Source organism: Vicugna pacos, chromosome 24, assembly GCF_048564905.1.
Source record: "Vicugna pacos chromosome 24, VicPac4, whole genome shotgun sequence".
In the NCBI taxonomy this organism is placed as follows: Eukaryota; Metazoa; Chordata; class Mammalia; order Artiodactyla; family Camelidae; genus Vicugna; species Vicugna pacos.
In genome coordinates this window covers 1,555,161-1,578,866 of record NC_133010.1, presented here as the reverse complement: position 1 = coordinate 1,578,866, position 23,706 = coordinate 1,555,161, and the positions used below count along the sequence as shown (strand labels likewise).

Below are 23,706 nucleotides of genomic sequence, written 5' to 3'. Positions count from 1 at the left end.
TTTTACCTCTTCATTTCCCATCCAGATGCCTTTTGGTTCTTTATGTTGCCTGATTGCACTGGCTCCAGTACGGTGCTGATTAGAAGGAGTAAGAGAAGCCACTCCTGTCCAGTTCCTCACCTTCTGGGAAAAGCATTCCGTTTTTCACCGTTGCGTATGGTGTCAGCTGTAGGCTTAGCACAGATCTTTGTCATAGTGAAGATGATCCCTTGGTTCCTAGTTTCCTGGAAGTTTTTATCAGGAATAGGTGTTGAGGTTTGACAAGTGCCTCTTTTTATCCACTGACATGATCATATGGTTTCTTTTTTAGTTTGTTAATATGATGAATAGCATTGATTTTTAAGTGTTAAAACAGCCCTGCATTCTTGGGATACACCCGACTTGGTCACAATGAGTTATCCTGTATTGTTGGATTTAATTCGCTAATGTCTTGTTTAGAATTTTTACCTCCATTTTCATGACATTAGTTTTCTTTCTTGTAATATCTTCGTCTGGTTTTGGATTCAGGGTAATGTCAGTTTTAGAGAATGAGGACATATTTCTTCCTCTTCGTTTTTTGAGGAGAATTTGTGTAGAATTGGTATTAAATTTTCCTAAAATACTTGGTAGAATTCACCAGTGTAACCATTGGGACTGGAGTTTTCTTTGTCATAAGGTCTTTAAATAGGATTTTGTTTTCGTTTTTAAGATATAGGGCTTTTTTAGCTTATTTGTTCTTTCTTAATTGAGCTTTTGTAATTTCTCTCCTTCAAGGAATTTTACCCACTTCATCTCATCTGAGTTGTCAAATTTATTTGCGTAATGTTCATAATACTACTTTGTCACTCTTTTAATATCTGCAGAGCTTAGAAGAATGTCTTGCACGTTATAGATGCTCAATATCCATTTGTTCAACGTATGGATGAATGAATGTGAAAATGCACAGTTCTTTATACACAAAAATTATTCATGTATTTTGTTTCTGTTTTTGTTTTCTTCCTAATGCAGATTCTGATCGGTTATTGAACATTCAGGATCCAGTTGATTCAGTCAGATCAATAGAACTTAAAGAATCTGACTGTGCAGTACTTAGAGGAAAACTTAAAGAAATGGAAAATAAGGTGAACTGGCTACACACAGAGCTGCTGAAAACAAGAGAAGCTAAATCACAGTTAAAACTTCAAAATGTGGAGTGGGAACGAGAGCTCTGCCGCATGAGGTACTGAATTTCTTGGTTTTAAAGAAATATTTGAACTCTTTATATTTACTTTAATACTGTAGGTATGTAGGAGAAGTCTTATAATTGCTAACTTACCTTTTGGGATTTTACAGGGGAGAAAATTTCATTATTATTGTGGAATATGAGACTCTTGGAAATAACACAGCCAAATATAGGATATATATATATCTCCTGTATTTCTTTACAACAAATCTTTGATCCTTATCTCTCAGTTGTCCTCCAGAAAGTTTGTATTACTTTACATTCCCACTTGCAGAATTATGAAATGACCATTTTTCTCAAGGCAGAAACTTTAAAAAAAATTTATGCAGTTTGGTTCTTAACATATGAATGGATGGACTGAAAAGTAAAGTGGAAAGTGATTACTGGTTAGTTTATTCAGCATCGCTCTCATACAGAGATAAGATTAGTTCAAAGGTCTATGCTGAAAGCATGGATTACTCTTTATTTTTTAATTACTTACTGTGGATCCTGCCTTGTACCAAAAGGGATTTAAAAATGATTTACTAAATAAATAATATTCCACAAGGTAAGTTCAAAGTGTTGCAAAAGAAGAAACATAGTGTAGGGCATCAGGGAGTAGACTCCCCAGCCTCGCCTTGGATTATGCTAATTAGCGGGTCTGTGTTCTGGAAAAGACACCTGCGGATGTTACCTTCCGCTGGAGATCATGTAGGAGTCCCTGTAATACTTCAGGAAGTTGAAATTTTATCTCTCATGAACTTATAAACTTGTTTCTAAATAGCAACTTCTCTTTTAAATAGTAACTAAATTCTCTGTCCCAATGAAGGAGTAATTTATGACTATGTGGGGAAAAAAGGGTAATTTTCAATTCAATCCTTACTGAATAATTGCAAGATTTCTTTCCTACACTATTGACCAGAGTTACTCTTGTCTGAAACCCAGTAGCATTTTGTCTTTTCATTGCTACTTTTCAAACGTGTGTGTGTGTGTGTATATCTTTATGAAGAGATTGAAGTGAGGAAATTAAAATGTGAGACTTAGAAATGAAAAAAAAATTGAGAACCTAGAAATTCCATTAGGGTAGTAAATGAGCATGTGAAGAATCACATCATAAAGTGAACTTTTAATTTTCTAACAAAATAAATTTTAAGGTAAGCATATTTCACTGCAGATGTACATTAGAACAAGAAAACAAGAAGAAGAAAAATGCTTATACATTATATGAAAAATGTAAGGATGATTTAAAAAGAAAAGAGAAACAATACAATGAGCAAGTTGACCTGAAACAACAACTTGAAAGCACTGCCCGAGCACTAGAATGCAAACTGAAGAGCATAAGGAATAAACCAAATCAGGTAAATTAGTCATAATGTGAAAGTTTCATACCTCTAACACTGTTTCATCAATATTATTTATAATATTCTTTTGAATTAATCTATATTTTCATTTAAAACAAATAAAAGTTATCTCATCCTAAATATGAACTATGACATTTAGAGCTTAATTTACTAATTTCTTGGTGTTCTTGGCATCTAATAGATGCTCTGTCTTTTCTGAATGAAGGAATGGAAGTTAAATTGAGCTTCATCATTAACATAAGGATTGATGGTTTTGGTCCATTGAACAAATTAACAAGTCTAATTCAAATCCAGGTGTTAATTTTGGCTTTTTGAAGTTAAAATCCAGGCTAAATCACCTTGAGACTATGATGGAACTTGTTAAATGCCTTATAAAGAAATTTTCTGTCACTGGGATTTCAAAATTTGTAGATACTGACAGGCATATGCAGAATAGATAAACAAGATTATACTGTACAGCACAGGGAGATATATGCAAGATCTTGTGGTAGCTCACAACAAAAAAAAGTCACAATGAATATATATATGTTCATGTAGAACTGAAAAATTGTGCTCTACACTGGAATTTGACACAACATTGTAAAATGACTATAACTCAGGTTAAAAAGTGCTAAAAAAGTTTTTCTTTCATGATACTACATCCCTTGTGTTTTTGCTCTGTGATGCATTGAACTGTCATGTGTATTAGAATTTGAGTTATTTATGTGCATTAAAGGTCCCTGTGCTTAAAAAGGCTACTTCTTATTAACAGGTTTAAAAAATTTTTTTAAAGATTCCCCTCCTAAGCTTTTTTTGACTTTTTTTCATGGTGTAAAACCCAAACCCTAATGTCATATGTCTCCAGGTTTTAGAAGAGCGAAATGACGCTCAGAGAGAACTTTCCCAAGAGCAGAATGCCCAAGTAATACAAGATGAAGTCCTGGCCCATCGTCTTTCCCAACAAAAGGAGGCAGAAAAGGCTAATGAGAAAATGAATGCTGAGGTATTTTCTTTAGTCATCTTCAAACGTGTGTGTGTGAATTTGTATACTTATATAGTTTAAAAACCAAAACTGTAGGTACAGAAAGTATAGAGGGTTTTAAAAGCCTGCATATGTAAATACATTTTCTGGGGGTTTCATTTCCGGTCTATTGGATAAAGCGATATTTTGAATTCAAATCCACTTGCCGGCAACAGTGATGTAGTGACATTCACAATGGCCTCATCCAAGGAGAGGCTGTTAATATTGTCCATAGGAATTGATGAGCTTTCCATGATCCAAAACTGTTGCGACTAACGGCAAGCATTCTAGTTTCTGGCAGTGATCTCACTCCTTTGATAGATGAATGGAGAGGTTACTTTATCATTTCCACTGATGGTAAGGAGGAAAAAGTATAGCCAGTTCAGAAACCGTAGTTTGGGTGTCATTCTCCTACGTGTGATAAAAGGTAACACTCTGCTCCATGTGGTATCCGATTTCAGTACAAGGAGCTTTCGAATACAGTGATAGATACGCCATAATCTATATTTAGTGATAATTTATTGATCAGGACTTTATTTTTAATAAAACAGTTCACTGTATTTTCCTGCTGTTTCACATCCATTACTGTTATAAACAGCATGAAGAAGAAATAAAAATTATTGCAGAAGCAAATAGTCTCCTGACTTTCTAAGAAGAGCTCTGTAAATTTGACCTTCTTTACCTTTAGTGTATTCACCATTAGGGAAATAGAAGGCTTCTCTTGTGTTTATGTATTTATCCTAAAGAAGTAGCTTTGGTTTGGTGTAAGAGTCGTAGACTCAGAAGCCCTGGGGAAAACCCTGCAGCTTGCTTGTGTTTTTAACCCTTTATTCCAGAATTGTCACAGCTAAATGAGTTAACTGATGTTTGTAGATGTGCTTAGTACAGTGCTTAGGTTTATCATTTATCCGTAGATGTAATTCTTATAACTCGCTCTAAAAATGTTAGAAAGGGAGAATATTTATGGAATATTCTCAGGAAAGAATTTTTTAGGAAATCTAACCTGTCCCAATTTCTACAGAGCTAAGGCTCTTACTTTGGGGGTAGCTGTAAAGGTTAGATGTCAGATATAATTTTTAAGTGTAGTCAGATTTATGCATTTTTTATTTTAAGCCTTTTGGGTTTGTTGTATTTCAGAGAAAGAAAGGCCTTTCCGATTCTGAGCTTCTTAAACATCCTTTTGTGGTTTCTTTTTAACTTTCATGGATTCACTGTCTTTAATTAAATTTTTGAACTTTGGGGGATTTCTGGTTAAAGTTTGAGATTTGTATCCACCTTAAGTTTTTCCAGTTGGATACCCAGTTACTGCAAAGTTTTTGTTGTATAAACTTAGAGATTAGTCTTCCACTTCAAAGGAAATTATGATATGTCAGTTTATTGCATACAGTTCAAAGAGTAAGAGATGAGGGGTTTCACTTACAGGACACAATGGATTTTGAGCTGTCTGACCCAAAAGATAGCAGCGAGGTGCTTCCTCAGCAACTTCCTGAAGCTGAGCGTCAATTCCGTGGCCCAGAAATTGAGCTCCATCCCAGGAGAGATGCTCTTAGACCAACAACGTTGGTATTAGAATGTGTGCACAGAGACCGAGGCCAAGCCCAGTGTTCAAACAAGGAAACTGAACCCTTGTCTCAGAGCAAACAAGGGGACGTCATCAAATACATTGCAAAGCAGGCATTCTTGAAGGAGACAATATGTAAACTACAAAGTGAAAACACGTTGCTTCGACAGCAACTACAGGTTGCTCGAAATGAAGCCAGAAGTGAAAAGACAATACTTAATACTCCAGAGCCATTTCTGGATCACATGGGAAAACTTGAAGCCATGAGCAGACGAGTTCTGATGCTGGAGGAAGGAAACAAGGAGTTAATTAAAGAATGCAGATGTTTAAAGGACAGACTGTGTCAGTATGAAATGGACAGAGCAGAAATGGAAGTAAGTACCCAGAAAGGGAACTAATTTTCAGACTTCCTCAAACAAAATTCAAAGTAGTATCTGATGGAAGCTGAACATTGAAACTAGTTGAATATAAAAAATGTGCGGGCTATAAATATATACACTGTAAAGCAGCCTAAAGGCATTTCTTGTATCCAGCAAACAAAAATTAGACCTGAGAGGTGCTTTACTTTGTGTAAAGATGCCGTGTCACCTGAAATTCTAAGAGATTAAGCTATAAGCTGTTGACAGATACAGGCAGGTCTTAGTAATTTATACTGCCCAAATCATTTTAATCTTTGTCACCACATTTTAGTGTCATGAAGCAGATAAATGAAATGCTCAGACCTAAAAGGAGTATTTTGAAATTAAGATTCAGTTGTGTGAACAAAAAAAGTAAACAAAAACAAAAAAAAGAGAGAGAGAAAAGATTCAATTGTGTGGATTACCTTGACAGTTAATGTGTAAATGCTGTATCTTGCAGTACTTTTCCTTCAGTAGCTTTTCATATACATTTTTAGTTGGTATAACTTTATTTTTATTCATGTCAATTGGAATTAAATTTAGAAATACTTCCATCTCAAATCATGTATTGTTATGTCCTCTCCACTCCTTAAAGGCATCTACTTATCATTCAGTCATAATTTGGGACAAATGTAAATTTTCGCAAAACTGTGTTTGACTTAGTCTCCCCTGTTCTATTTGTAATTTACTTTGAACATTTTCTCAAATAATGTGCTCACAGTTCTCATTGCAAGGCTCAGTTACTGTCATTTGGCTCTAAGTTTGTCCAGAACAGAGGAACTGGGGCGCTCTGTGATGTTCGAGTCTGGCACTGGGGTCCCATTTTCAGACTGAGGAGGAGCAGCCAGAGTCCTGAGTGGCAGGAAGGGAGTGCCTGGGAGAGGTGGGGGGAGCCGTAGGAGCTGCAGTCCAGGAGGCAGGGGACGCCAGGTTGTCTCGGGTCCCCAAAGGCCATTGGAATATCCTCGTTTTTATTGTGAGATGGGAGTCTGTTGGAAGGATTTAAACACCAGATTGAATATGTGAAGAACTCTGAACTTAAGCCTCTAATGAGAAAGAGGGAGAATGTTCCACAGTGTGGAACTTACCACCCACCACTCATCCCACCCACACACCCCTTTCTGTCTGAGACTTCAGTGGGGGTGAAGTTCGGCCGCTTCCTGGGAGGGGCAGGGAGTGGCTGGTGGGGCTGCCTCCATTGTCTAAGTTAACTTACTGTCGGTAAGGCAGGAGGGTCACGCCTTCTGTGTGTTTAATGAAATTCAGTAAACAGGAATGTGTGCCTATTAGGAAAAGGTGAACTGATGTCTGTGGGGATAGTTCTCAAAGCCCATTTGTTGGAGTTATATATTATTAATGTAACTTAATGATAAGGTGACTGAAAATTCAGTAACAGAGTTATCTTTTTAGGCCCGTATGAGACAGCTTCAGCAAGAACTGGCTGACACCCGAAAGAAAGTGTCCACGTTGGAAGCATCCCTGGAGGTGACAGCACATCATCAAACTACTTCAGAAAATAAGAGACAGGATGGAGAGAGGAAGCCACATCAAACTGCGAGCCCAGTATGTATGAAATTCAGCACGTCGGCCGTGAACGTGCAGCGCAGAGTGTTGCAGGCCACCAGCTTTTCAGGGACAGCTTTCTTTTGCATCTTCATTATAATTTCACTTTTATTATCTTTATAATGCACTTGTTTCTTAAATGTTGACTTTCATTCTGCCATTGTTTATTTTTTTCTTATAATATTTACCCTTAGAGAAGTTGAGAATTATACCTCTTTCCTCACAGAAGTTAACTTTTTTTTCCTATTAAACAGTATGTTTTAGTGATCTCTCACCACAATGAGGCAAGCTAGATAAAATCAGAGGATAATGTTTCATGGAATGTTCCAGAAAATTGTCATGTCTCATCTTCACTTTTGTGAATGGATATAGAACCTGTGTGTATTTATTTCATGGATTTCAGAATACCTTGTGCAGAAAGGTCATTATACAAACCAGTTGAAGTTAGACATTGCCTTCATTTTCTATTCATTTTAGACATGTTGTCAAAGCATGGAGAAGTTCAGATCACATCTGTACACCCAAAATAGAGAATTAAGAAAATTGTCTAGATCCTGCCTTTGGATTTTTTTTTAACTTTGTTGAGATATCATTCACATATTATAGGGGGGTTGCATAACTCAAGTGGTAGAGTGCATGCTTAGCATACACAAGGTCCTGGGTTCGATCCCCTGTACCTCCTCTAAAAATAAATAAGTAAAAATTACTTCCCTCCACCAAAAAAGAAAAATATTCACGTATCATATAATTCACCCATTTAGGATGCATCGTTAGTATCTCCTAGTATGTTCAGAGATGTGTAGCTGTCACCACAATCAATTTTAGAACATTCCCATCACCCCAAAAAGAAAGCCTGCATCCCTTGGCCATCACCCCCAGCACCGCAGCCCCCCCACCCCCCGGCAACCACTAGTCTGACTTCTGTCTCTACAGATGTGACTGTTCTGGGTATTTCCCAGGAATGGAATCACATGCTCTGCAGTCCTTCATGATTAGCTTTTTTCATTTGACAACACGTCTTCAAGGTTCATCCATGTTACAGCGCTTGTCAGTATTTCCATTTCTGTTTATTGTCGAACAGTAGTCGGTTGTGGGGCTAAACCATTTATCCATCCATCAGTTGATGGACCTTTGGGTTGCCTCTGCTTTTTGGCTATTGCTAATAATGCTGCTGTGAACATTTCTGTCCAAGTTTTGGTGTAAACATGTTCCCATTTCTTTGGGGAATATACTTAAGAATGGAAATGGTGTCATATAGGTCATATGGTAACTCTGTTTAACCTTCTGAGGACCTGCCATACTGTTTTCCAGAATGGCTGCACCATCTAACATTTTTATCCAAAGTGTATAATTCTCCCAATTTCTATGCATTCCTGTCATCACTGGTCCTCAGCTCTCCTGGTAGGTGTGAACTGGCATCTCGTTGTGGCTTTGATTTGCATTTTTCTGATGACTAAGAATGTTGGGGATCTTTTCATGTGCTTATCTGTGTATCTTCTTTGAAGACCTGTCTGTTTAGGTTTTTGCCCATTTTCAAATTGGGCTGTCTTTTTATGATTGAATTGTCAGAGTCCTTTTTGTATCCTGGGTGCAAGCCTTTGATCAGATGTAGGATTTTCAAGTATTTCCTCCTGTTCAGGAGCTTGCCTTCTTACCTTCTTGATGGTGTCTTTTGAAGAGTAGAAGTTTTTAATTTTGATGAAGTTCAGTTAATCTATTTCTGTCTTTTACTGCCCTAAGAAACAAGTGCCAGATCCAGTCATGAAGACACACGCCTGTGTTTTCTTCTAAGAACTTTGTAGGTTTAGCTCTTTCACTTAGTTAGTTTTATATATATGTTGTATGAGGTAGAGGTCGAATTTTGTTCTTTTGCATGTGGATATCCAGTTGTCCCTGTACCATTTGTTAAAGAGACTATTACTGTCTCATTCAGTTATTTGACACTCGTATTGAAAATCAATTGACTGTAAATGTGAGGGTTTCTTTTAGATTCTCAGTGGTGATGCATTGATCTATGTCTGTCCTATGCCAGTACCAATTCAGATGTTATGAGAACTCTTTCCGTGTCTTCTTGCATAGTACCAGTTGTTTTACATCATAATAAATAGTCAGTGTCGCAGAATGTCTGTAACTCCACTTCTGTGGAGATCTGCTGCGTCCTGAAGGGGCCTGTGGCCAGCTTATGCCTTGCTGACTCTGTGATATGACAGAAAATAGGCTTGCAAAGGTAAAGTCCATTCCTTCCCCCCATTCAGACCTTTAGTTTCTCACCCAGTGCCTCCCACTTCACTCCAGTTTCCATCAAATCATGGTCACGGGATCTGCTGACTCAGTCTGCAATATACTTCATTATGTTGCACTCATTATAATTCATAGACTCATCCATAGATTTCACTACCTAGAGACAAAAGATTAAGCCTGGAAAAGATTAATTCAACCTTCCTCTTTGGAAGCCTCTCTAATCCATCATCTTGCGGTGCACGATGAAGTCCTCTTTTGGCTTGGTTCCTGTGTGTCACTCTGGTGCCAATCTTGTTCTTGGTGCAGATCCTGCATTCTCAGCTCCCTGTGTCTACCTCCTTTTACTTAAAAGGAGAGGTGCCTAGCTGTAGTCTATAGCTTAATGCATAATTAATGAAATAAATATTTCATCCCATCCAAGGAAAATTTTCCAAGAGTACAGCTGTTAAAAATTAGATAATATTCAATCAGTTTATCAGAAACAGATAACAGATTAGTAATTTGAATTTCAAAAGTTCAAAGCCAATCTGTGTGATATGGAGAAACATTGTGCTACAACATGAAGCTGAGACAGTCTTACCTTCCCTTACCAACGAGCTTTTAAGTAAGGTAAAGGAAAAATTGTATTTAATTTAAATACTGCCAAAGGACACTACATTTATGGTTCCTTAATATTTTATTTTCTCTCTGAGGAAAGGAAAATGAAGAGTGAGTGCTAGATTAGTAAGTTCTCAAAGCTGCCTGTTCTCTTAGAAGTTCAGTTCGTTGAGATGAGGTAAAAAGGTTGATTTTGGTAAACTGACTATTCCTAGTTGTTTTTCAATTATTAGACTTCAAATCCTGTGTCTCCTTGCTTACCAGCCTTCCTTATCCTCAAAGTTGAGGGGAAACTGTGAAATACATGCCTGTTTGTAAGAAGCTGTAATTGGAGGGGACTCTAAAGCATCTTCCTTCTCGCTAGTTCTGAGGTCTTTCTTTCAGTTACCTGCTGCTTCTCATCAGCACTTTGTCATTAATAAGATAATCTCAACGTTTGTTACATTCCAGTTTATAGGAGACCAATTTCTACTCTATTCAAGTTACATTTCTTACTGTTTTTTCATCCACTCTTCTGTTTATCTGTTTTTGCCTAACAAACTCCCCAAAGTTCAGTGGCTTAAATAAGCATTTACTTCGTTCACAACCTACACTTAGGAAAAGTGTGGCCAAGACAGCTGGCCTCTATTCCTCTCAGCTTCAGGTGGGGCAGCTCGAAGGCAGGGGGCTGGAATCACGTGAAGGTTCATCCGCTGATGTCTGATGGTTGATGTCGGCGGTGGGCTGTGGCTTAGGTGGGGTGGGCAGGTGGACCACCTCCCCTGGAACACGGAAGCTGTCTCTGTGGCCTGAGCTTGCCCGCCTGAGACTGGGTTTCAGGGTTAAGAGCGAGGCAGAAGCTGAAGTGCCTTTTCAAACCGAGCCCTGCCGTTCAGTCAGTGCCACTTTCACCGTTTTCTGTTCATTCGGAGCAGGGCACTTAAGGTTGGCCCATATTGTACCTTTTTTATGGAATTAATTTTGAAAATTTATGGAGACATTCAAAAACCAGCATAATCTACTCACTAGCCACAATGTTTTGTTACTGCTTCCATACAAGAAATCCACTTGTCCCTACTCGGTCGTGAGCAGGTCTCGGTCGCTGTGGTATTAGGCTCAGGCTCCAGCCCAGGGTCTTACTTTCCCATCTTCACCAGGTCCAGGAGGGGCTGAGGTTCCTGGGCGTGCTTTCTGGAGTACAGCCCTTGGGTACACGCCTCTCAGTGCTGAGGCTTGAGGATAAGGAGACACGGGTTATTTGCCGCCACACACCCAGCATTCTCCTGAACTGCTGAGGACTCCCTCACTCACAGATGGAAGATGGGAGGCCCGCTGGCCCGTACCTGTTCTGCAGTGCAGCCTGATGCTGTTGGCTCTTTGATTAGGACTTAGTCCTAACCCTGGGAGGGGTTCTCCTTCGCTGCCCTCTCTAAGCTCTTTGTTCTGTCCCTTTCATGAGCAGTGACCTGTGTTTGCAGCTGAGCAGTTCTCTCAAGCCAGCTTCCTCCTTGTAGACCTTCTAAGAAAAGAGGCCCAAAGGCCTCTTCCCATTTTGCACTGTCTTGTCTCTTTCAGTCCAAGCTAGCAAGCAGTAGTTTTGCTAGCACAGTTCTCTTTAAAACTTTGAATTTCCTGTGAATTTTATTGGGGTTCCTGCCATTGGAAAGGCTACTCTCACGTCTTTTTGAGATAAACTCTTCACCTTGGGCTTCCTGTGAAGCTGTTGGGGGGCCATGCCTTTGAAATTCTTATGCTTTTAAGATCTTTAAAGGAATTTGAGGCAGCACGTTAAATCTTTCCAAGGTCTTAACAAAGTCTTGGCTTCATCTTCAGACTGTTTTCCTGGCAGCACCCTAGATTTGATCTTAGCCCGGAAGCCATTTCTCTGCTTACCCATTATGTGACCATTGGGCATGTGGAGATGCTTTAAATGGGATACAGATATTTGAACCCAGTGAGTCCTGGTTCCTTTATATTTAATAATCTTTTTGTTTGTTTTAGCGTATCTCATCAACTTTACTTTCAGCTGTTCGGTAGCAAGAGTCCCGTTGCCTCCGGTTTCAGGGTCGTCATCTTCTTCCCTGGCCTAGAAGCCTTCACTCTCAGCCCTTCAAGGGCCCTCAGGCTTCCACTAACAGTCTCGTGGACACTTTGGGTTTTCACTCTTACTCTTCTCTGCATCTGTTCAGGTTTCACCTACCTCCAGGTGCAAAGGCGTCCCCACATCTTGGGTTCTTTTTTAATGGCTGTGCCCCATTTTTAATATCAATATCTGTGCCAGTTATTTGTTGCTAATAATTTATATAATAAACTGCCTCAAAACCTGGTGACTCAAAACAGCATTTGCTTGGTTCCCAAATCTGTGTTTAGACAAGGCTCAGTGGAGCCAGCCCATTTCTTCTCCACTTGGCATCAAGCGGGCACTAGAATAATCTAAAGGCTTGTTCATGCCCATGTCTGGAAGTTGGAGCTGGCTTTGGTTAAGGATATTCCCTGGAGTCATCAGCTGGGACAGCTGTGTGTACAAAGACTCAGTAGGTGGCCTGGGCTTCACAGCGTGGTGGCTGGGTTCTAAGGGTGAGCGTCCCTATGGAGTGAAAGTCAGAGGCCATTTAGCCTTAGAAATCACACAGCAGTGCCCCCACATTCTGTCCCCTAGAAACCAGTTAACTGAGGCCAGTACCTACTTCAGGGGAGGGAATTTCGCAGGGGAAGTGTCAAGGAATTTGTAGAGATGTTTTACAACCACCACCTCCGCCTGCCTTGTCTTAGCAAACAATCCTTCTGTCTGAAGGAGAGCAGTTCTTCCCAAGTCAGTGTCACTGAAATTCCAGCAAGTTTTTTTGTTTGTTTTTGTTGAGTATGTTCTCTTGTTTTGTGGAGAGCCACACAGGATTACAAGAATGAAGGCTGTTTTGTTTGTTTAGAAAAGTGTATGGGTCATCTTACTAAACCACTACACTAGGAGATGGATTTCTCCTTAACTCTGTGAATCATTCATTGCTCCTTGGAATGCAATTCAAACAAGCATAAGATATTTGTAGTTCAGAGAAGGGCTTATGGCATTAGAATCCATATTTGTAAGATGTATTAATTGCAGTCTTTTTTTCAAAGTCTTGTTTTGGGAGGCATTTATTAATTCAGCCCTAAGTAATTCAATATGATCTCCCTAAAACTTTAAAAATCATGAAGAGTTAAGACTTGGGGAAGGAAAGGGTAAGAGACTTTCTACTAAGAGGTGCCTTGTAGTCATTTTATGTAGGAAAGACATGAAACAATTACAGAAACATCAGAGTGTAAAATCAAGTACAAATGTATAACAAAGATGATGACAGTGAACAGTATATTTCTGTGACTCTTGGTGGTTTGAACTTTTTTTCTTGATTTTCTGAGTAGTTTGAGTTTCTCCATTCCACAAGGTAGATATACCATTTTATTGTAACTGAATTTATTTCAACCTTTGATGCTGGGTTAGAGTTAGGCTGTTCTCAGTCTGCTAACCTCATTACCAAACAATTTTACCTTTTTCACGCAGAATGCTGATCTTCCAGCAAAAGACGAATCTACGTCTTCAGTACTTCTCCGTCTGAGTGCAGAAACTCAGCTTCTTCTAAAGGAGATATTATCTGTGAAACAGATGCAAAAGAAATGTGAAGCACTAGAGGAGGAGAAGAAGAAGTTGGAGGAAGAAGCAGAAAACCTCAGACGTCACCTCGAAATGAATACAGTGGAACACAGTCAAGTGGAGCAGGACAAACGGGAGACTGAAGAACAAACAAGACGGGATGTAGTAAAAACACTGAAAAAATTCAGGCGAGCTGTGCAGTACAGACAGGAAACTGAAAAGCAAGGAAGACATGATGTAGTAGAAAAACTGAAAGAAATCAGCCAGTTTTTACAGGTGAGACACTGATCTGTAAGGTGCTTTAACTCACTTCGCAGAGAATTACAGTTCGGATGTGTACATTTTATGTGTTCCCTCTACTTCCCATATAGCAGTTTGTTTTGTAGATTTCTGGAAGGCCGCATTTGTTACTCCCTTTAAATAATTCAGTTTCCATCATTACTATCACTAAATTGATGTTTCAGAACAACTCTCACTAGACAATCATTTTTAAGACCAATTGGTGTAAATCAAGACCACTAGGAGGAAAAGCATATATTGTGATGTAAATACTGTGCCACATTCTTGGATTACTGCTAGGTTGTATTCTTCAATTTTTAAAAGTTTAGATTGATCCTATTATTCTTTGAACTATCACATTACATGAGTACTAATATAAGGGTGATTCCACTTTCATTTCATAATTCAGATTTAATTCACTTGACATTGATGATAAGTATTTTAAAGTTCAGCTTTTTTTCCACACTTAAAATTGCTCTCTGAATCACTGACTCAAAACTAAAGGGAACAAATAGACTGTAATTACTCAGGTTGTAAGTATTTTTAAAATTGTGTCCTTTTAATTTGCTGTAGGCACAAGCAGCATCTCAGGAAGACTTGCTCAGAGAGTGTAAACGTGCTTCAGTGAGTCAGATGGAACACAGAGTTCAAGACCTGGAAACGGAACTGAGAAGGAAAACTTCTCAGTTTGATTGTAATGAAAAAGAATTGGAAAAATACAGGCAGCTGTACCTGGAAGAGCTAAAAAATAGAGTGTCACTGGCAAATCAACTAAACTGGTAAGTCAAAACATAGAATTATACAAAATAATTTAGGTCACTAATTTGTCTCTAAGGCATCATTTTTATTGAGCCAGGTTCGTGAGGTGGGTAGCAAGTGAACGCTGACTAGACAGTGTAATTTTGGGAAATGGTGTTAGTAAATGAACTCTCCTTTAAAATGTCAGTCCAGGGCAGTTTGCATCTCCCTGCCTTTTGTTGCTTTTACATGACTTTATTTTTTAATTTGCATATATTTAACCTGGTCTAGTCTTTAAGCTAGGGGTTTTGCAAACTTTGTAATTTAGACAGCCATATTATCACAAAATTTCTAGTTGGAATTCCCATAAATAGAAATGTTAATGAGTTTAAAGTTAACTGTGTTTTGGAAGAGTACAACATAAACCCAAGGGGCCCCATGCTGGTGTTTGGTGAATTTACTTTCTTGATTGTGATATTTGGTGTCACTGCTCGTGGGCACCCTGAGACGAAGTACTGTGTCCTTCTAAGTTTGTCTCCGCTACGTAAAGGCATGCTTGGTGAGTAGGGGAAATTCACATCGGGGTGAAGGGCAGTATAGTGGTTCACAAAGTGGCTAAAAAGAATATGGTGGCCTGCCCGAGGGGGTGTGTGGAAGACCGAAAGGGCGAGTCCCACCTCCGGTGCCTGAGTAGCAGTGTTATGAGCTACAGGTCTCCCCGCTATCCAAAACTAGAGTGTTCCTATGAAAGTTGTCGGTGTAAAGCAAAAAGGCAGTTACCTTAGGACACATCTTGCTGGTGGATACATAAAATAAATAATGCATAAAGCACAGGTGCTCACAGACACAGTCCGAAGCCGTGGCGGCGTGATGCCGGGATACTGTGTGGTTCTGGGGAAGGAGCTCGGTGGGGCCCCCTCTTGCTGCTCGGGGTGCCCATTGCCCCCCTGATGGCTTGGGCTAAAACAAGCACCCAGTGCTATTCTGGCTTTTTGCTTTTTTTTTTTTATGAAAGTGAAAATCCGCTTGAGGTTTTTTTTTTGGTTGTGGAAAGCAGGTGCTGATGTAGGCCTCTGGTAAAAGCAAAGTAACAAAGTGAGCTTTGGGACATTGGGGGACACTTGAAATTGCCCCTGGCGCTGTCGTAGTTCTTTCCCACCATCGACTCTGCCGCCTGGTGCCCCCCAGAGGTGGTGGCTCTAAACTGTTGCTCAGTGCCGCGTGCTTGATTTCTCCCAGGTAATGCGTGAAATGTGTATATGAGGGGGGTGAAAGCAAATGCTTGAAAATGGCTTTGAGGGATGGTTTATTTTTTATTTCTGAACTGGTTTCCTGAGGGTGAGTATGTCTAGGTGCAGCCAGTGCAGAAGGCAGCGGGGATCCTCTGTGGGGGCGTCTCCATCTCTGACTCTCCCCATGTTGAAGTACTTGTTAGTTAAGCACTCCCCCCCCAGGCACATACGTCGTTCTTCAGGACAGTTTTAAACTGTAATCATTTACAGTAGGTCTGTGCTGACTTATTTTTTGGTGTCAAAACAGTTTAACGGGACAATCTGTTTACTATTATAGCAACTTTAGAAATACACATCACTTAGGAAAAAAACGAAATGAATGAAATCTGCTTTGCGATCCTCGCAGGGCTAATGAGAGGCTGGCCGAGATGAACACTGAACTTCAGCTGGAGAAACAGCACAAGAGTTCTTTCCTCGGCTCTGTTCCCGCACGGCCTGTTGATAGACCGCCTGCTGCTGAAAGTTCTAGTACTGCTGAAAGTTCTAGTACTAGCGTGGAGCCCGAATGGAGTCGTCTTACTCGAAAAAGGCGCTTCAGGAATTTTCCACACCCTACAACCAGCATGAGCGATCTGTTGAAGGTTAGTTATTTTATCTTCTTTCCCTTGGGCTTCAGATTTCTGATATAATTCTTGTTTTTAATTTGATGAAATTCTGAGTTGTTTATTTGACTTACGCACACTAAGTAAAAGCCATAATTAATTGTGCTAATGAAGGAGACACAAATTTTATTTTTAAAGTCCCAGGACTTGTAATTTTCAAGAGATACCTGTCATTAACTTTATTCAATAAATGCAACTAAAGTGACAAATTTTAAAATTCTTAAAAAGCTCCATTTTAAATTCTATTTTAGAAATTAAGTATTATTGCCTAATAACTGGAGATACACTTTCCAGTGTTTGGCTTAGCTTCTGATTGATTTTCGTTTGGCATTGGTTCATAGTCATTTTCAAGTTTTGCTGCACCCCAGTTTATCTACCCCTCAGCATAAGTAAATGATTGGCATCGAGATACTTAATCACATATGGATGTTTTTTATTTAAAGGAACCCAAGGTAAATTCTTTTTATGAATTCAATAAACTTGTAACGCTAAAAACATTTTCTGTTTTGAAGTTTAAAATTTTTATCATTTCCTTCTGTAAGAGTACATTCTTAATTACTATTTTACTTACAGCATTGTTATTTTAATTGTTATAAAATGTCTTATTGAGCAATTGTAGAACATTTCTAAAGATGTAGTCAAGTAAAGCAAATATTTAAGTTTTTAAAATGAAGTTCGCTTATGTCTCTGTCTTGCCCTCACCTGCAGGAATACCGAGGTGGCAACGATAGGGAGTCTTTAAATTACAACCAGTTTTCGTTGTGTATCGTTGTTAAAATAGCCATTGAAATCGGTGCGCGTGGGTTTATGGTTTGATGATGTTTTCATGATCTTGATGTAGAGAAGGGTAGCACGGGCCCTTGTTGAGTGAGGTCTCAACCTGCTTTTTCTCACTTGGCTTCATGTCATAATAAATCAAAGAAGAAAAGCTCAGGTTTCATAGACAGTGTTGTGGGTAAATTGAGTGTAAGTGCTTCAGAGTCATGAAACCGGACTGCGTGGTGTTAAAAAAAAAATGCATGGCTAACACTTCCATCAGTGGCTAAGCATGATGCAAACTCGAAATGTTTTCATTCGTTGTCACCAAAAACTCACGAGTGTGTCACTTTACAGGATGATGGTGAAAGAGTGTGAGTGCAAAAGCAATGCAGGAGAAGACTCCTGAGGACAGTTGTTTCCTTTAATGTTTTTGGAGGAAAGAGGTGTCTGTTTTTTAGTACTTCTAGGTACACAGGAAAATAATTTATTTTAAACTCAGTGTTGTAGTTCCAAGGTACACGTAGTTCTTCTGTGGGGCCGTGGGGCCGAATCATGCTAGGTTGAGCAGGGAGGTTAACAAGCCCCGCTCTGTCCAGGTGCAGAGACACGGCTCCCTCGGCGCTGCCTGGCGCCTCACAGGAGCTATTATTGTACAGTTACTGCTTACAGATTTCTTAGTAGACTTAGAGAAGGAAGATGCCTTGTGGAATTGCTAGGGATGTAATTACTTCTGCTGGGAAAACATAAAGTAATGCTATGCGAGCTGTGAACATACTGTTTAAAATGACAGAAAGGGATGGGTTTTTGCATGGGGCTTAACAAAACAACAGACTTCCACAGCTTTTCAGCTATGGTTCTAGAAAGCAAAATGTCAAAAATGGCATTGAGATTGAATGTAACATTCTCCTTTATGTGCAAGGTTTTAACATTTTGGACTGTTCCTACTGTGAAGTTCCAGCTTACTCAGCATTTTTTTTTTCTAACTTGACAGAAGTATTGCTCTAAGTCTGTGATTTTAGTCATGCTGGTGGTCGAAGCAAGTTTTTTCCAGTTCATAACACTTGGGTTTATTGCCTCTCTTACTGTTGCATGAAGTACAGCCTTGTCCCTTGACATTGTTGTAGTGGTAACAGATGGGACCCCATATCTGCTTTGCCAGTTTGTACCCTCAGATTTCACATTCTAGTTATTTCTGGGATGTTTTGTCCTACATGTCAGAAGCAATTTTACAGTTTTACTCAATTGTGTTATTTAATTATGTTACTATAAAATACAAAAAGTTAAAATTAGCCTGAGCAGATACGTCACTGTTAGATTTTCTTGCACATAGAATTTTTTTCTGAGAACTGAAAACTTAAAAATTGATCCCAGACAGTATTATAACAGACAAAATTTCTCTGTTTTAAAGACTTTTTTATGTTCAAGAGCTTTTAAGTATTGGTGTGCCTAACATGAAGCATGGCCACAATAGTTAATAAATGTCCTTCAAATCTATTTTAAATAGGAAGACTAAACTTTACACTCACCGATTTTGGACTTTTGGTGTATTACTGACACTTTCAAACATTTTCTAATGACTTATTTAACTAATTTTTAAATTTCTCAAATGTCCATTCAGTTTAGCAGCCCCTTTTCTAAATGGGATTATACCAGTGCACCAGAGCTAAAACGATTAATATTCCTAAGACTTTAACTTTTTACATGACATGACACAGCACTGCATCTCAGCAGGATCTGGTCACGTTTCTTTTAAAAGTAGGCTTCCAAGGCAGCGCACATTCACTCTGAATTTTAATTCTAATCAAACTATCACAGTAGTTAAGCTCACTTCTCATAAGGCAGAGGCAGAGTTCAGTAACCTTGTTTCTGGTATCAGCTCTCTGCCCTGTGGACTCCCTCCTGCCCTCTTTCCATTTTGTCTGAATGGACAAATGAGGAAGCGTGTTATCTTTTGAAAGCCAGTCACTCAGCTTCTTCCAGTTCTTTTTCTTTCATTCACTTTTTTCTCTGTAGTTAATTTTTTAGCTCCTTGATCAACAAATTCTTTATTTCTTTTCTCTGAAGCAAAATACATGTATTTAATAGTTACAAACTGACAAGTGTCATTTCCTTCATTAACCTATTTACAACAGTATGATGAATCAGAGCGGTTAAATGACTTGATTTTATTACATTTCTGGAATTGTACTTATTTTTATAACATTTAAAATAAGAATGATACCCAGTTTTAACTTAAAAGTATCAATAATCTGAAAATATATTCACTTTGGAAATGAACATGTGTGTCTACGTGTGTGGCAAGTCTGTTTTTACCAAATTGATCTCAGAAAGGGCAGCATTATCTTCCAGCTTGTGACCTCAGTTTTGACCTCAATCCTGCAGTGTCCCCAGTGGGACCTTCCATTTCTATGGGACATAGTCTGCAAACTGCCAGTTATGAGAGAATCCTCCTAATTAAAAATCATTAGAATTAAAACTTGCTGTTACATTGTCTTCCTGTGTATAATTTTCTCACCTTACTGTGTTTTTGTTAAATGGAAAAGTTTAAGTAAAACTGCAGGTGCCTTCTCCTTATTAATGTTGGACTTCAGACCACTTCCACCATCAGGACATGGGGGTCCTCACCTAGATATAAGCATAAAGGTCCCAGAAGTACGTGTTTAGGAAAATAGCTTTGCAGAGGAAAAGAGAGTAATCTTACATTCAACTCATGTAAAAGTGTGATCTACATTTTGCATAGTGTTTATTAATGGTTATATGAAATTATTTCAGTCAAGGCTTCTCCCTTCATCTGCTAGGCGTTTTTCACTTCACAGGACCCTCCTGGCACTGTTGTCATGTTGTTGATGGCATAAGGCCTCTCTAGAATGCTCTTGTCAGACAGTGTTATGGAAAACCGTCTCTGAAAATACTGGCAAATGGTAGCCCCAAATTTTGTCTTTGCACCTAACATTTACAGAAGCCTCGGCTCTCATATCGCTGTTACCACCGCAGTGTTTATGTCTGGTGTACTGTTTAGAACCTGTTTAGTGAGCGGGTGACTTTCACAAGAAAGGTTTTTAAAAGAGCACTCTAGATGGGGACACTTGTAGTTTGAAGTGTCCCCACACATTTCATAATTAAATACGTAACTAATTAAGTCAAGTTTCAAAAAGTTGGCCCTAGTCTCTAGAACGGAAACAAAGTTACAGTTAAAGAATTAGGTATTGTTTTCCTTGTTTCTAGCTCTAGGAAGTTGTGAATCAGAAACCAACTTTGAAAACTGGCGCTAGCCTCTCCTTTTCTTCTCTTCAAGCAGATTTTCTGACATAAATATTTTAGTCATCTACAGAGAGCAAAACACATTTGCTTAACTTGTCTGCAAGTAGAATTTTCACTTGACATTATTATAACAGAACCCCTTTCTTCATTTTATGTATCTGCGATTCTGTGCTAAAAACATTAGCATAGAACAGACCTTAAAATTTTAGTTTTCTAAAAGTGCAGGAATGGAAAGCTCATTTTAAGGAAAAACCCATTAAAGTTAAAAAAAGCTAAACTTTTACAAAGGGCAGTTTTTCTAAGAACTGCAGAGCAATGAATTCAGTGTGAGACATGACTTGAACTGTTGAAACTCTTCGTGCCAATGAGATCGGGCGTTGCCCTCTGAGATTATGTGCATCGGACAGGGCAGGGCTCACTGTGCTTTCCATCAGGGGAATCTAAGTAGCCTCACAGATATGTGTTCTCTGTTATCTAAAATCAAAGTAAGTAGGAATTTATTTTATTTTATTCATGTGATTATTTTTCTGTTTAAGCAATCCCCACGTTAAGTCAAGTCTAAAAGTATTATTTAAAGGCCACATTTCATAAGCTAGCTGTCATTCCTATGATAGTGTTTCTTGTTTCACTTAAACATTAAAAATATTTGACTTATTGCAGATGCGGAAGAAGCTGATAAACAATATATCTAGAGAATTAAAAGAAGGTATGTTGCCAACATTTCTGAATTAAATTTAGACGTTGATTTCTGAAATACACTGTAAACAGTAAATGGCACCCCTTTCTATTGCTTGAATAACAGATACCATGTTAAGCTGTTTTCTTACACAGAGCTGATGAAAAATGTGAGCGCATAATTTCATTCATAATGATATATTTATTCCTCATTTATACATCATGATCCATAGCTTTAAAAAAAAAAAACTCAAGAAGTCTGTGTTCTCTATTTCTGGCTGTGCCCTTCCTCTCCTGCTGTCCCCATGGGCCTGTCACCTGCACACGGCCCTGTTCTCAGAAAGCGTGGAGGTCATCAGCTTCTCGAGTTCCTGGTAGTGACTGAGGCCAAAAACCCAGACTCAAGCAATCTCGGTTCATATAGCTGTCACCTGGTGGGTGACAATTTCTTGTCATTCACTTTGTCACTGGTTAACCTTTTGCCCTCAGGAAAAATCCCAAATTCCTTAGTTTGGAAGAAAAACACCCACATCGATTTGGCACTTGCCAGAGTCTTCAGCCGTATCTCTTTTCTCCCCTGCTCTGCCCCTTGGCTCCAGCGACTGGTCAGACTGCGTCCAGCTCCGCGGGTGCCCTTCCTGCCTCTGCTCTTTGTGTTTGCTTCTTGCCTCTCCCTCCCACACTTTCTCCTCCTCCTTCAGGTATCTGCTTACACATCACGGCCACCAAAGAGGGGACAATATTGACACAAAGCTGGACATCCCTTCTGAGTGTTCCAACTCTGCCCTCTTGTATACCTGTCATGGCATTTATGTCTCTGTACCGAAACTGCCTGTTCATCTATTTTGCCAGTTAACGGTACATGATCTTTCAGTTCAGGGTGGACTGTCATCTTCATCTTGTGGTTCCAGTGCTTGTCACAGTGCCTTAGCACATGGTTGCTGAGTAAATGAATGAAGAATGAGAAAACCAGGCGCTCTGATCCTTAGCCACAAGAGCAGTTAATTCAACATGCAGCCCTGGGCAAAGTCTAGAGTAGTAATCTTGTGTTTTGTGTTGTAATCGTATGTAGGTATTTTTCATTCTTCTTAAAACTTGGAAAAGTCTCAGCTTTTCTTAAAAAGTAAACTGACATTTAGTTACCTATGAAGGAATTTAAGTATAGAATCTAATTCTTTCATTTTCTTTCCAGCTACTACTGAACTTGAATCTAAGTCCTATGGACTCTCTCGTAGGCTTGATGGATGAGTCAAGTAGTCTAAGTGAAGATCTGATTTCAAAAGCACGTCAAGAATATGTGGAGATTTTGAAGAAAAAGTGCACGATCTACAAGATAAATAGTAAACGTTTTACCTGCTGGGCTGTTTGCCAAACATTTTAGTTATTTCCCATTAAGATACTGACACTGTTTATTAAGGGGAAATACTCTTGCATTCTATGTGCATGATTAAAATCTATGAATTATTTTAAACCACGTTTTTCTGCATCTCATTGACTTTAAAGCAGATTTTTGGGAATAAAACCCAGCACTTTGGAGTATTATATACTCAAACCGAGCCCGGATGCCAGCTGTTTAAACAGCACCCAACCACCCACAAAACTTGTCGTTGATGTTGAGCAGTGTTGATTGATAGCTTTTTTGAATTTTCCAGTGTTAATCACTGTCTATAGACCTAAAGATTTAGACGGACAGCGTTTGGATCTGCTGTGGCTGTTCCAGTGTTCTGATGGATCCCAACAATCGTTACGGTGCCATCAGCCTTTCTGCATGTTACCTTAAACACTGATTCACAGATGTTTCCTCATGGAGAAATGAAACCTGCCTCAGGCTTTTCATCTTCTCTTATTTATTTACTTACCTTTTGGAAGCAGTCTTAAAATTAGAGACAAGTTCTGAGCACCAGACGCAAACGGACGTTGTCACAAACCTGTCATCTCTCCCGTACATTCTCCTAAGGCGTCATTTCTCTTTCCTAAATGCACTTGTTCTACCGTAACTTCTCTTGCTCTTCCCTCTCGCCAAGAAGTCATTTGTTTTTCAGAAAGTGCCTTTCTCCTTTTCCTGTCACGTGTTAAATTGTATGTAAGCCCCCACTTGTAGCCACCCCTTCAAGTCCCATTGCTTTGTGAACTCTTGCGCGTGTCCATACGTAATTTTTTCCTCACAGTAATCTGCTTTAGTCAGTTTAATTTGCAGGTTCCCAGTTGCTGAACGTAAGACGGTAAAGGAAATACTCTCCTTCTCGACAGTTTCCAGGAGCTGAGATTTTAGTAACTCCTGCTTATACCCTTTATTCCCTTTTCCGTCCTTTCAGCGCACTTACTTGGCAAAACTCCCAGCTGCACAACAGACTGATTCTCACTCTTCCCCCTTACGTCCCCCAAGGCGTCTAAGTGCTGCTGAAGAAAGTCACGCACTGCCCAGCCGTCCTACTCCTTTTACTTAGTTGACTTGCACCTTCTTCCTTCTCAGCGATGTTTTCAAATTCCCCTCTCTGTAAACACCTCCCTGTTGCTTCCCTCTCACTTGAACCAGACAGTCTTACTTCTGACGACAAACTTCCTGAGAGATCTGCCTGCTTCCCCACCAGCAAT

General features: G+C 39.2%; 1 protein-coding gene across 3 annotated transcripts in view; it reads left to right on the top strand.

Moving 5' to 3' along the window:
• LOC140688958 (ankyrin repeat domain-containing protein 26-like) overlaps positions 1-22,582 on the top strand; it is a 55,546-nt gene extending 32,964 nt beyond the window's left edge. For 2 of the 3 annotated variants that reach the window (XM_072948914.1, XM_072948913.1), the window contains exons 24-33: positions 988-1,198; positions 2,355-2,538; positions 3,386-3,523; positions 4,964-5,476; positions 6,911-7,063; positions 13,416-13,781; positions 14,358-14,563; positions 16,161-16,395; positions 21,097-21,142; positions 22,304-22,582. In XM_072948914.1, the coding sequence (XP_072805015.1) occupies positions 988-1,198; positions 2,355-2,538; positions 3,386-3,523; positions 4,964-5,476; positions 6,911-7,063; positions 13,416-13,781; positions 14,358-14,563; positions 16,161-16,395; positions 21,097-21,142; positions 22,304-22,359 (2,108 nt within the window). In that variant the 3' untranslated portion in view covers positions 22,360-22,582. The remainder of the gene's footprint in view (positions 1-987; positions 1,199-2,354; positions 2,539-3,385; positions 3,524-4,963; positions 5,477-6,910; positions 7,064-13,415; positions 13,782-14,357; positions 14,564-16,160; positions 16,396-21,096; positions 21,143-22,303) is intronic. The other variant, XM_072948915.1, reaches the window with a different exon arrangement.
• The last annotated feature ends 1,124 nt before the right edge of the window (positions 22,583-23,706 follow it).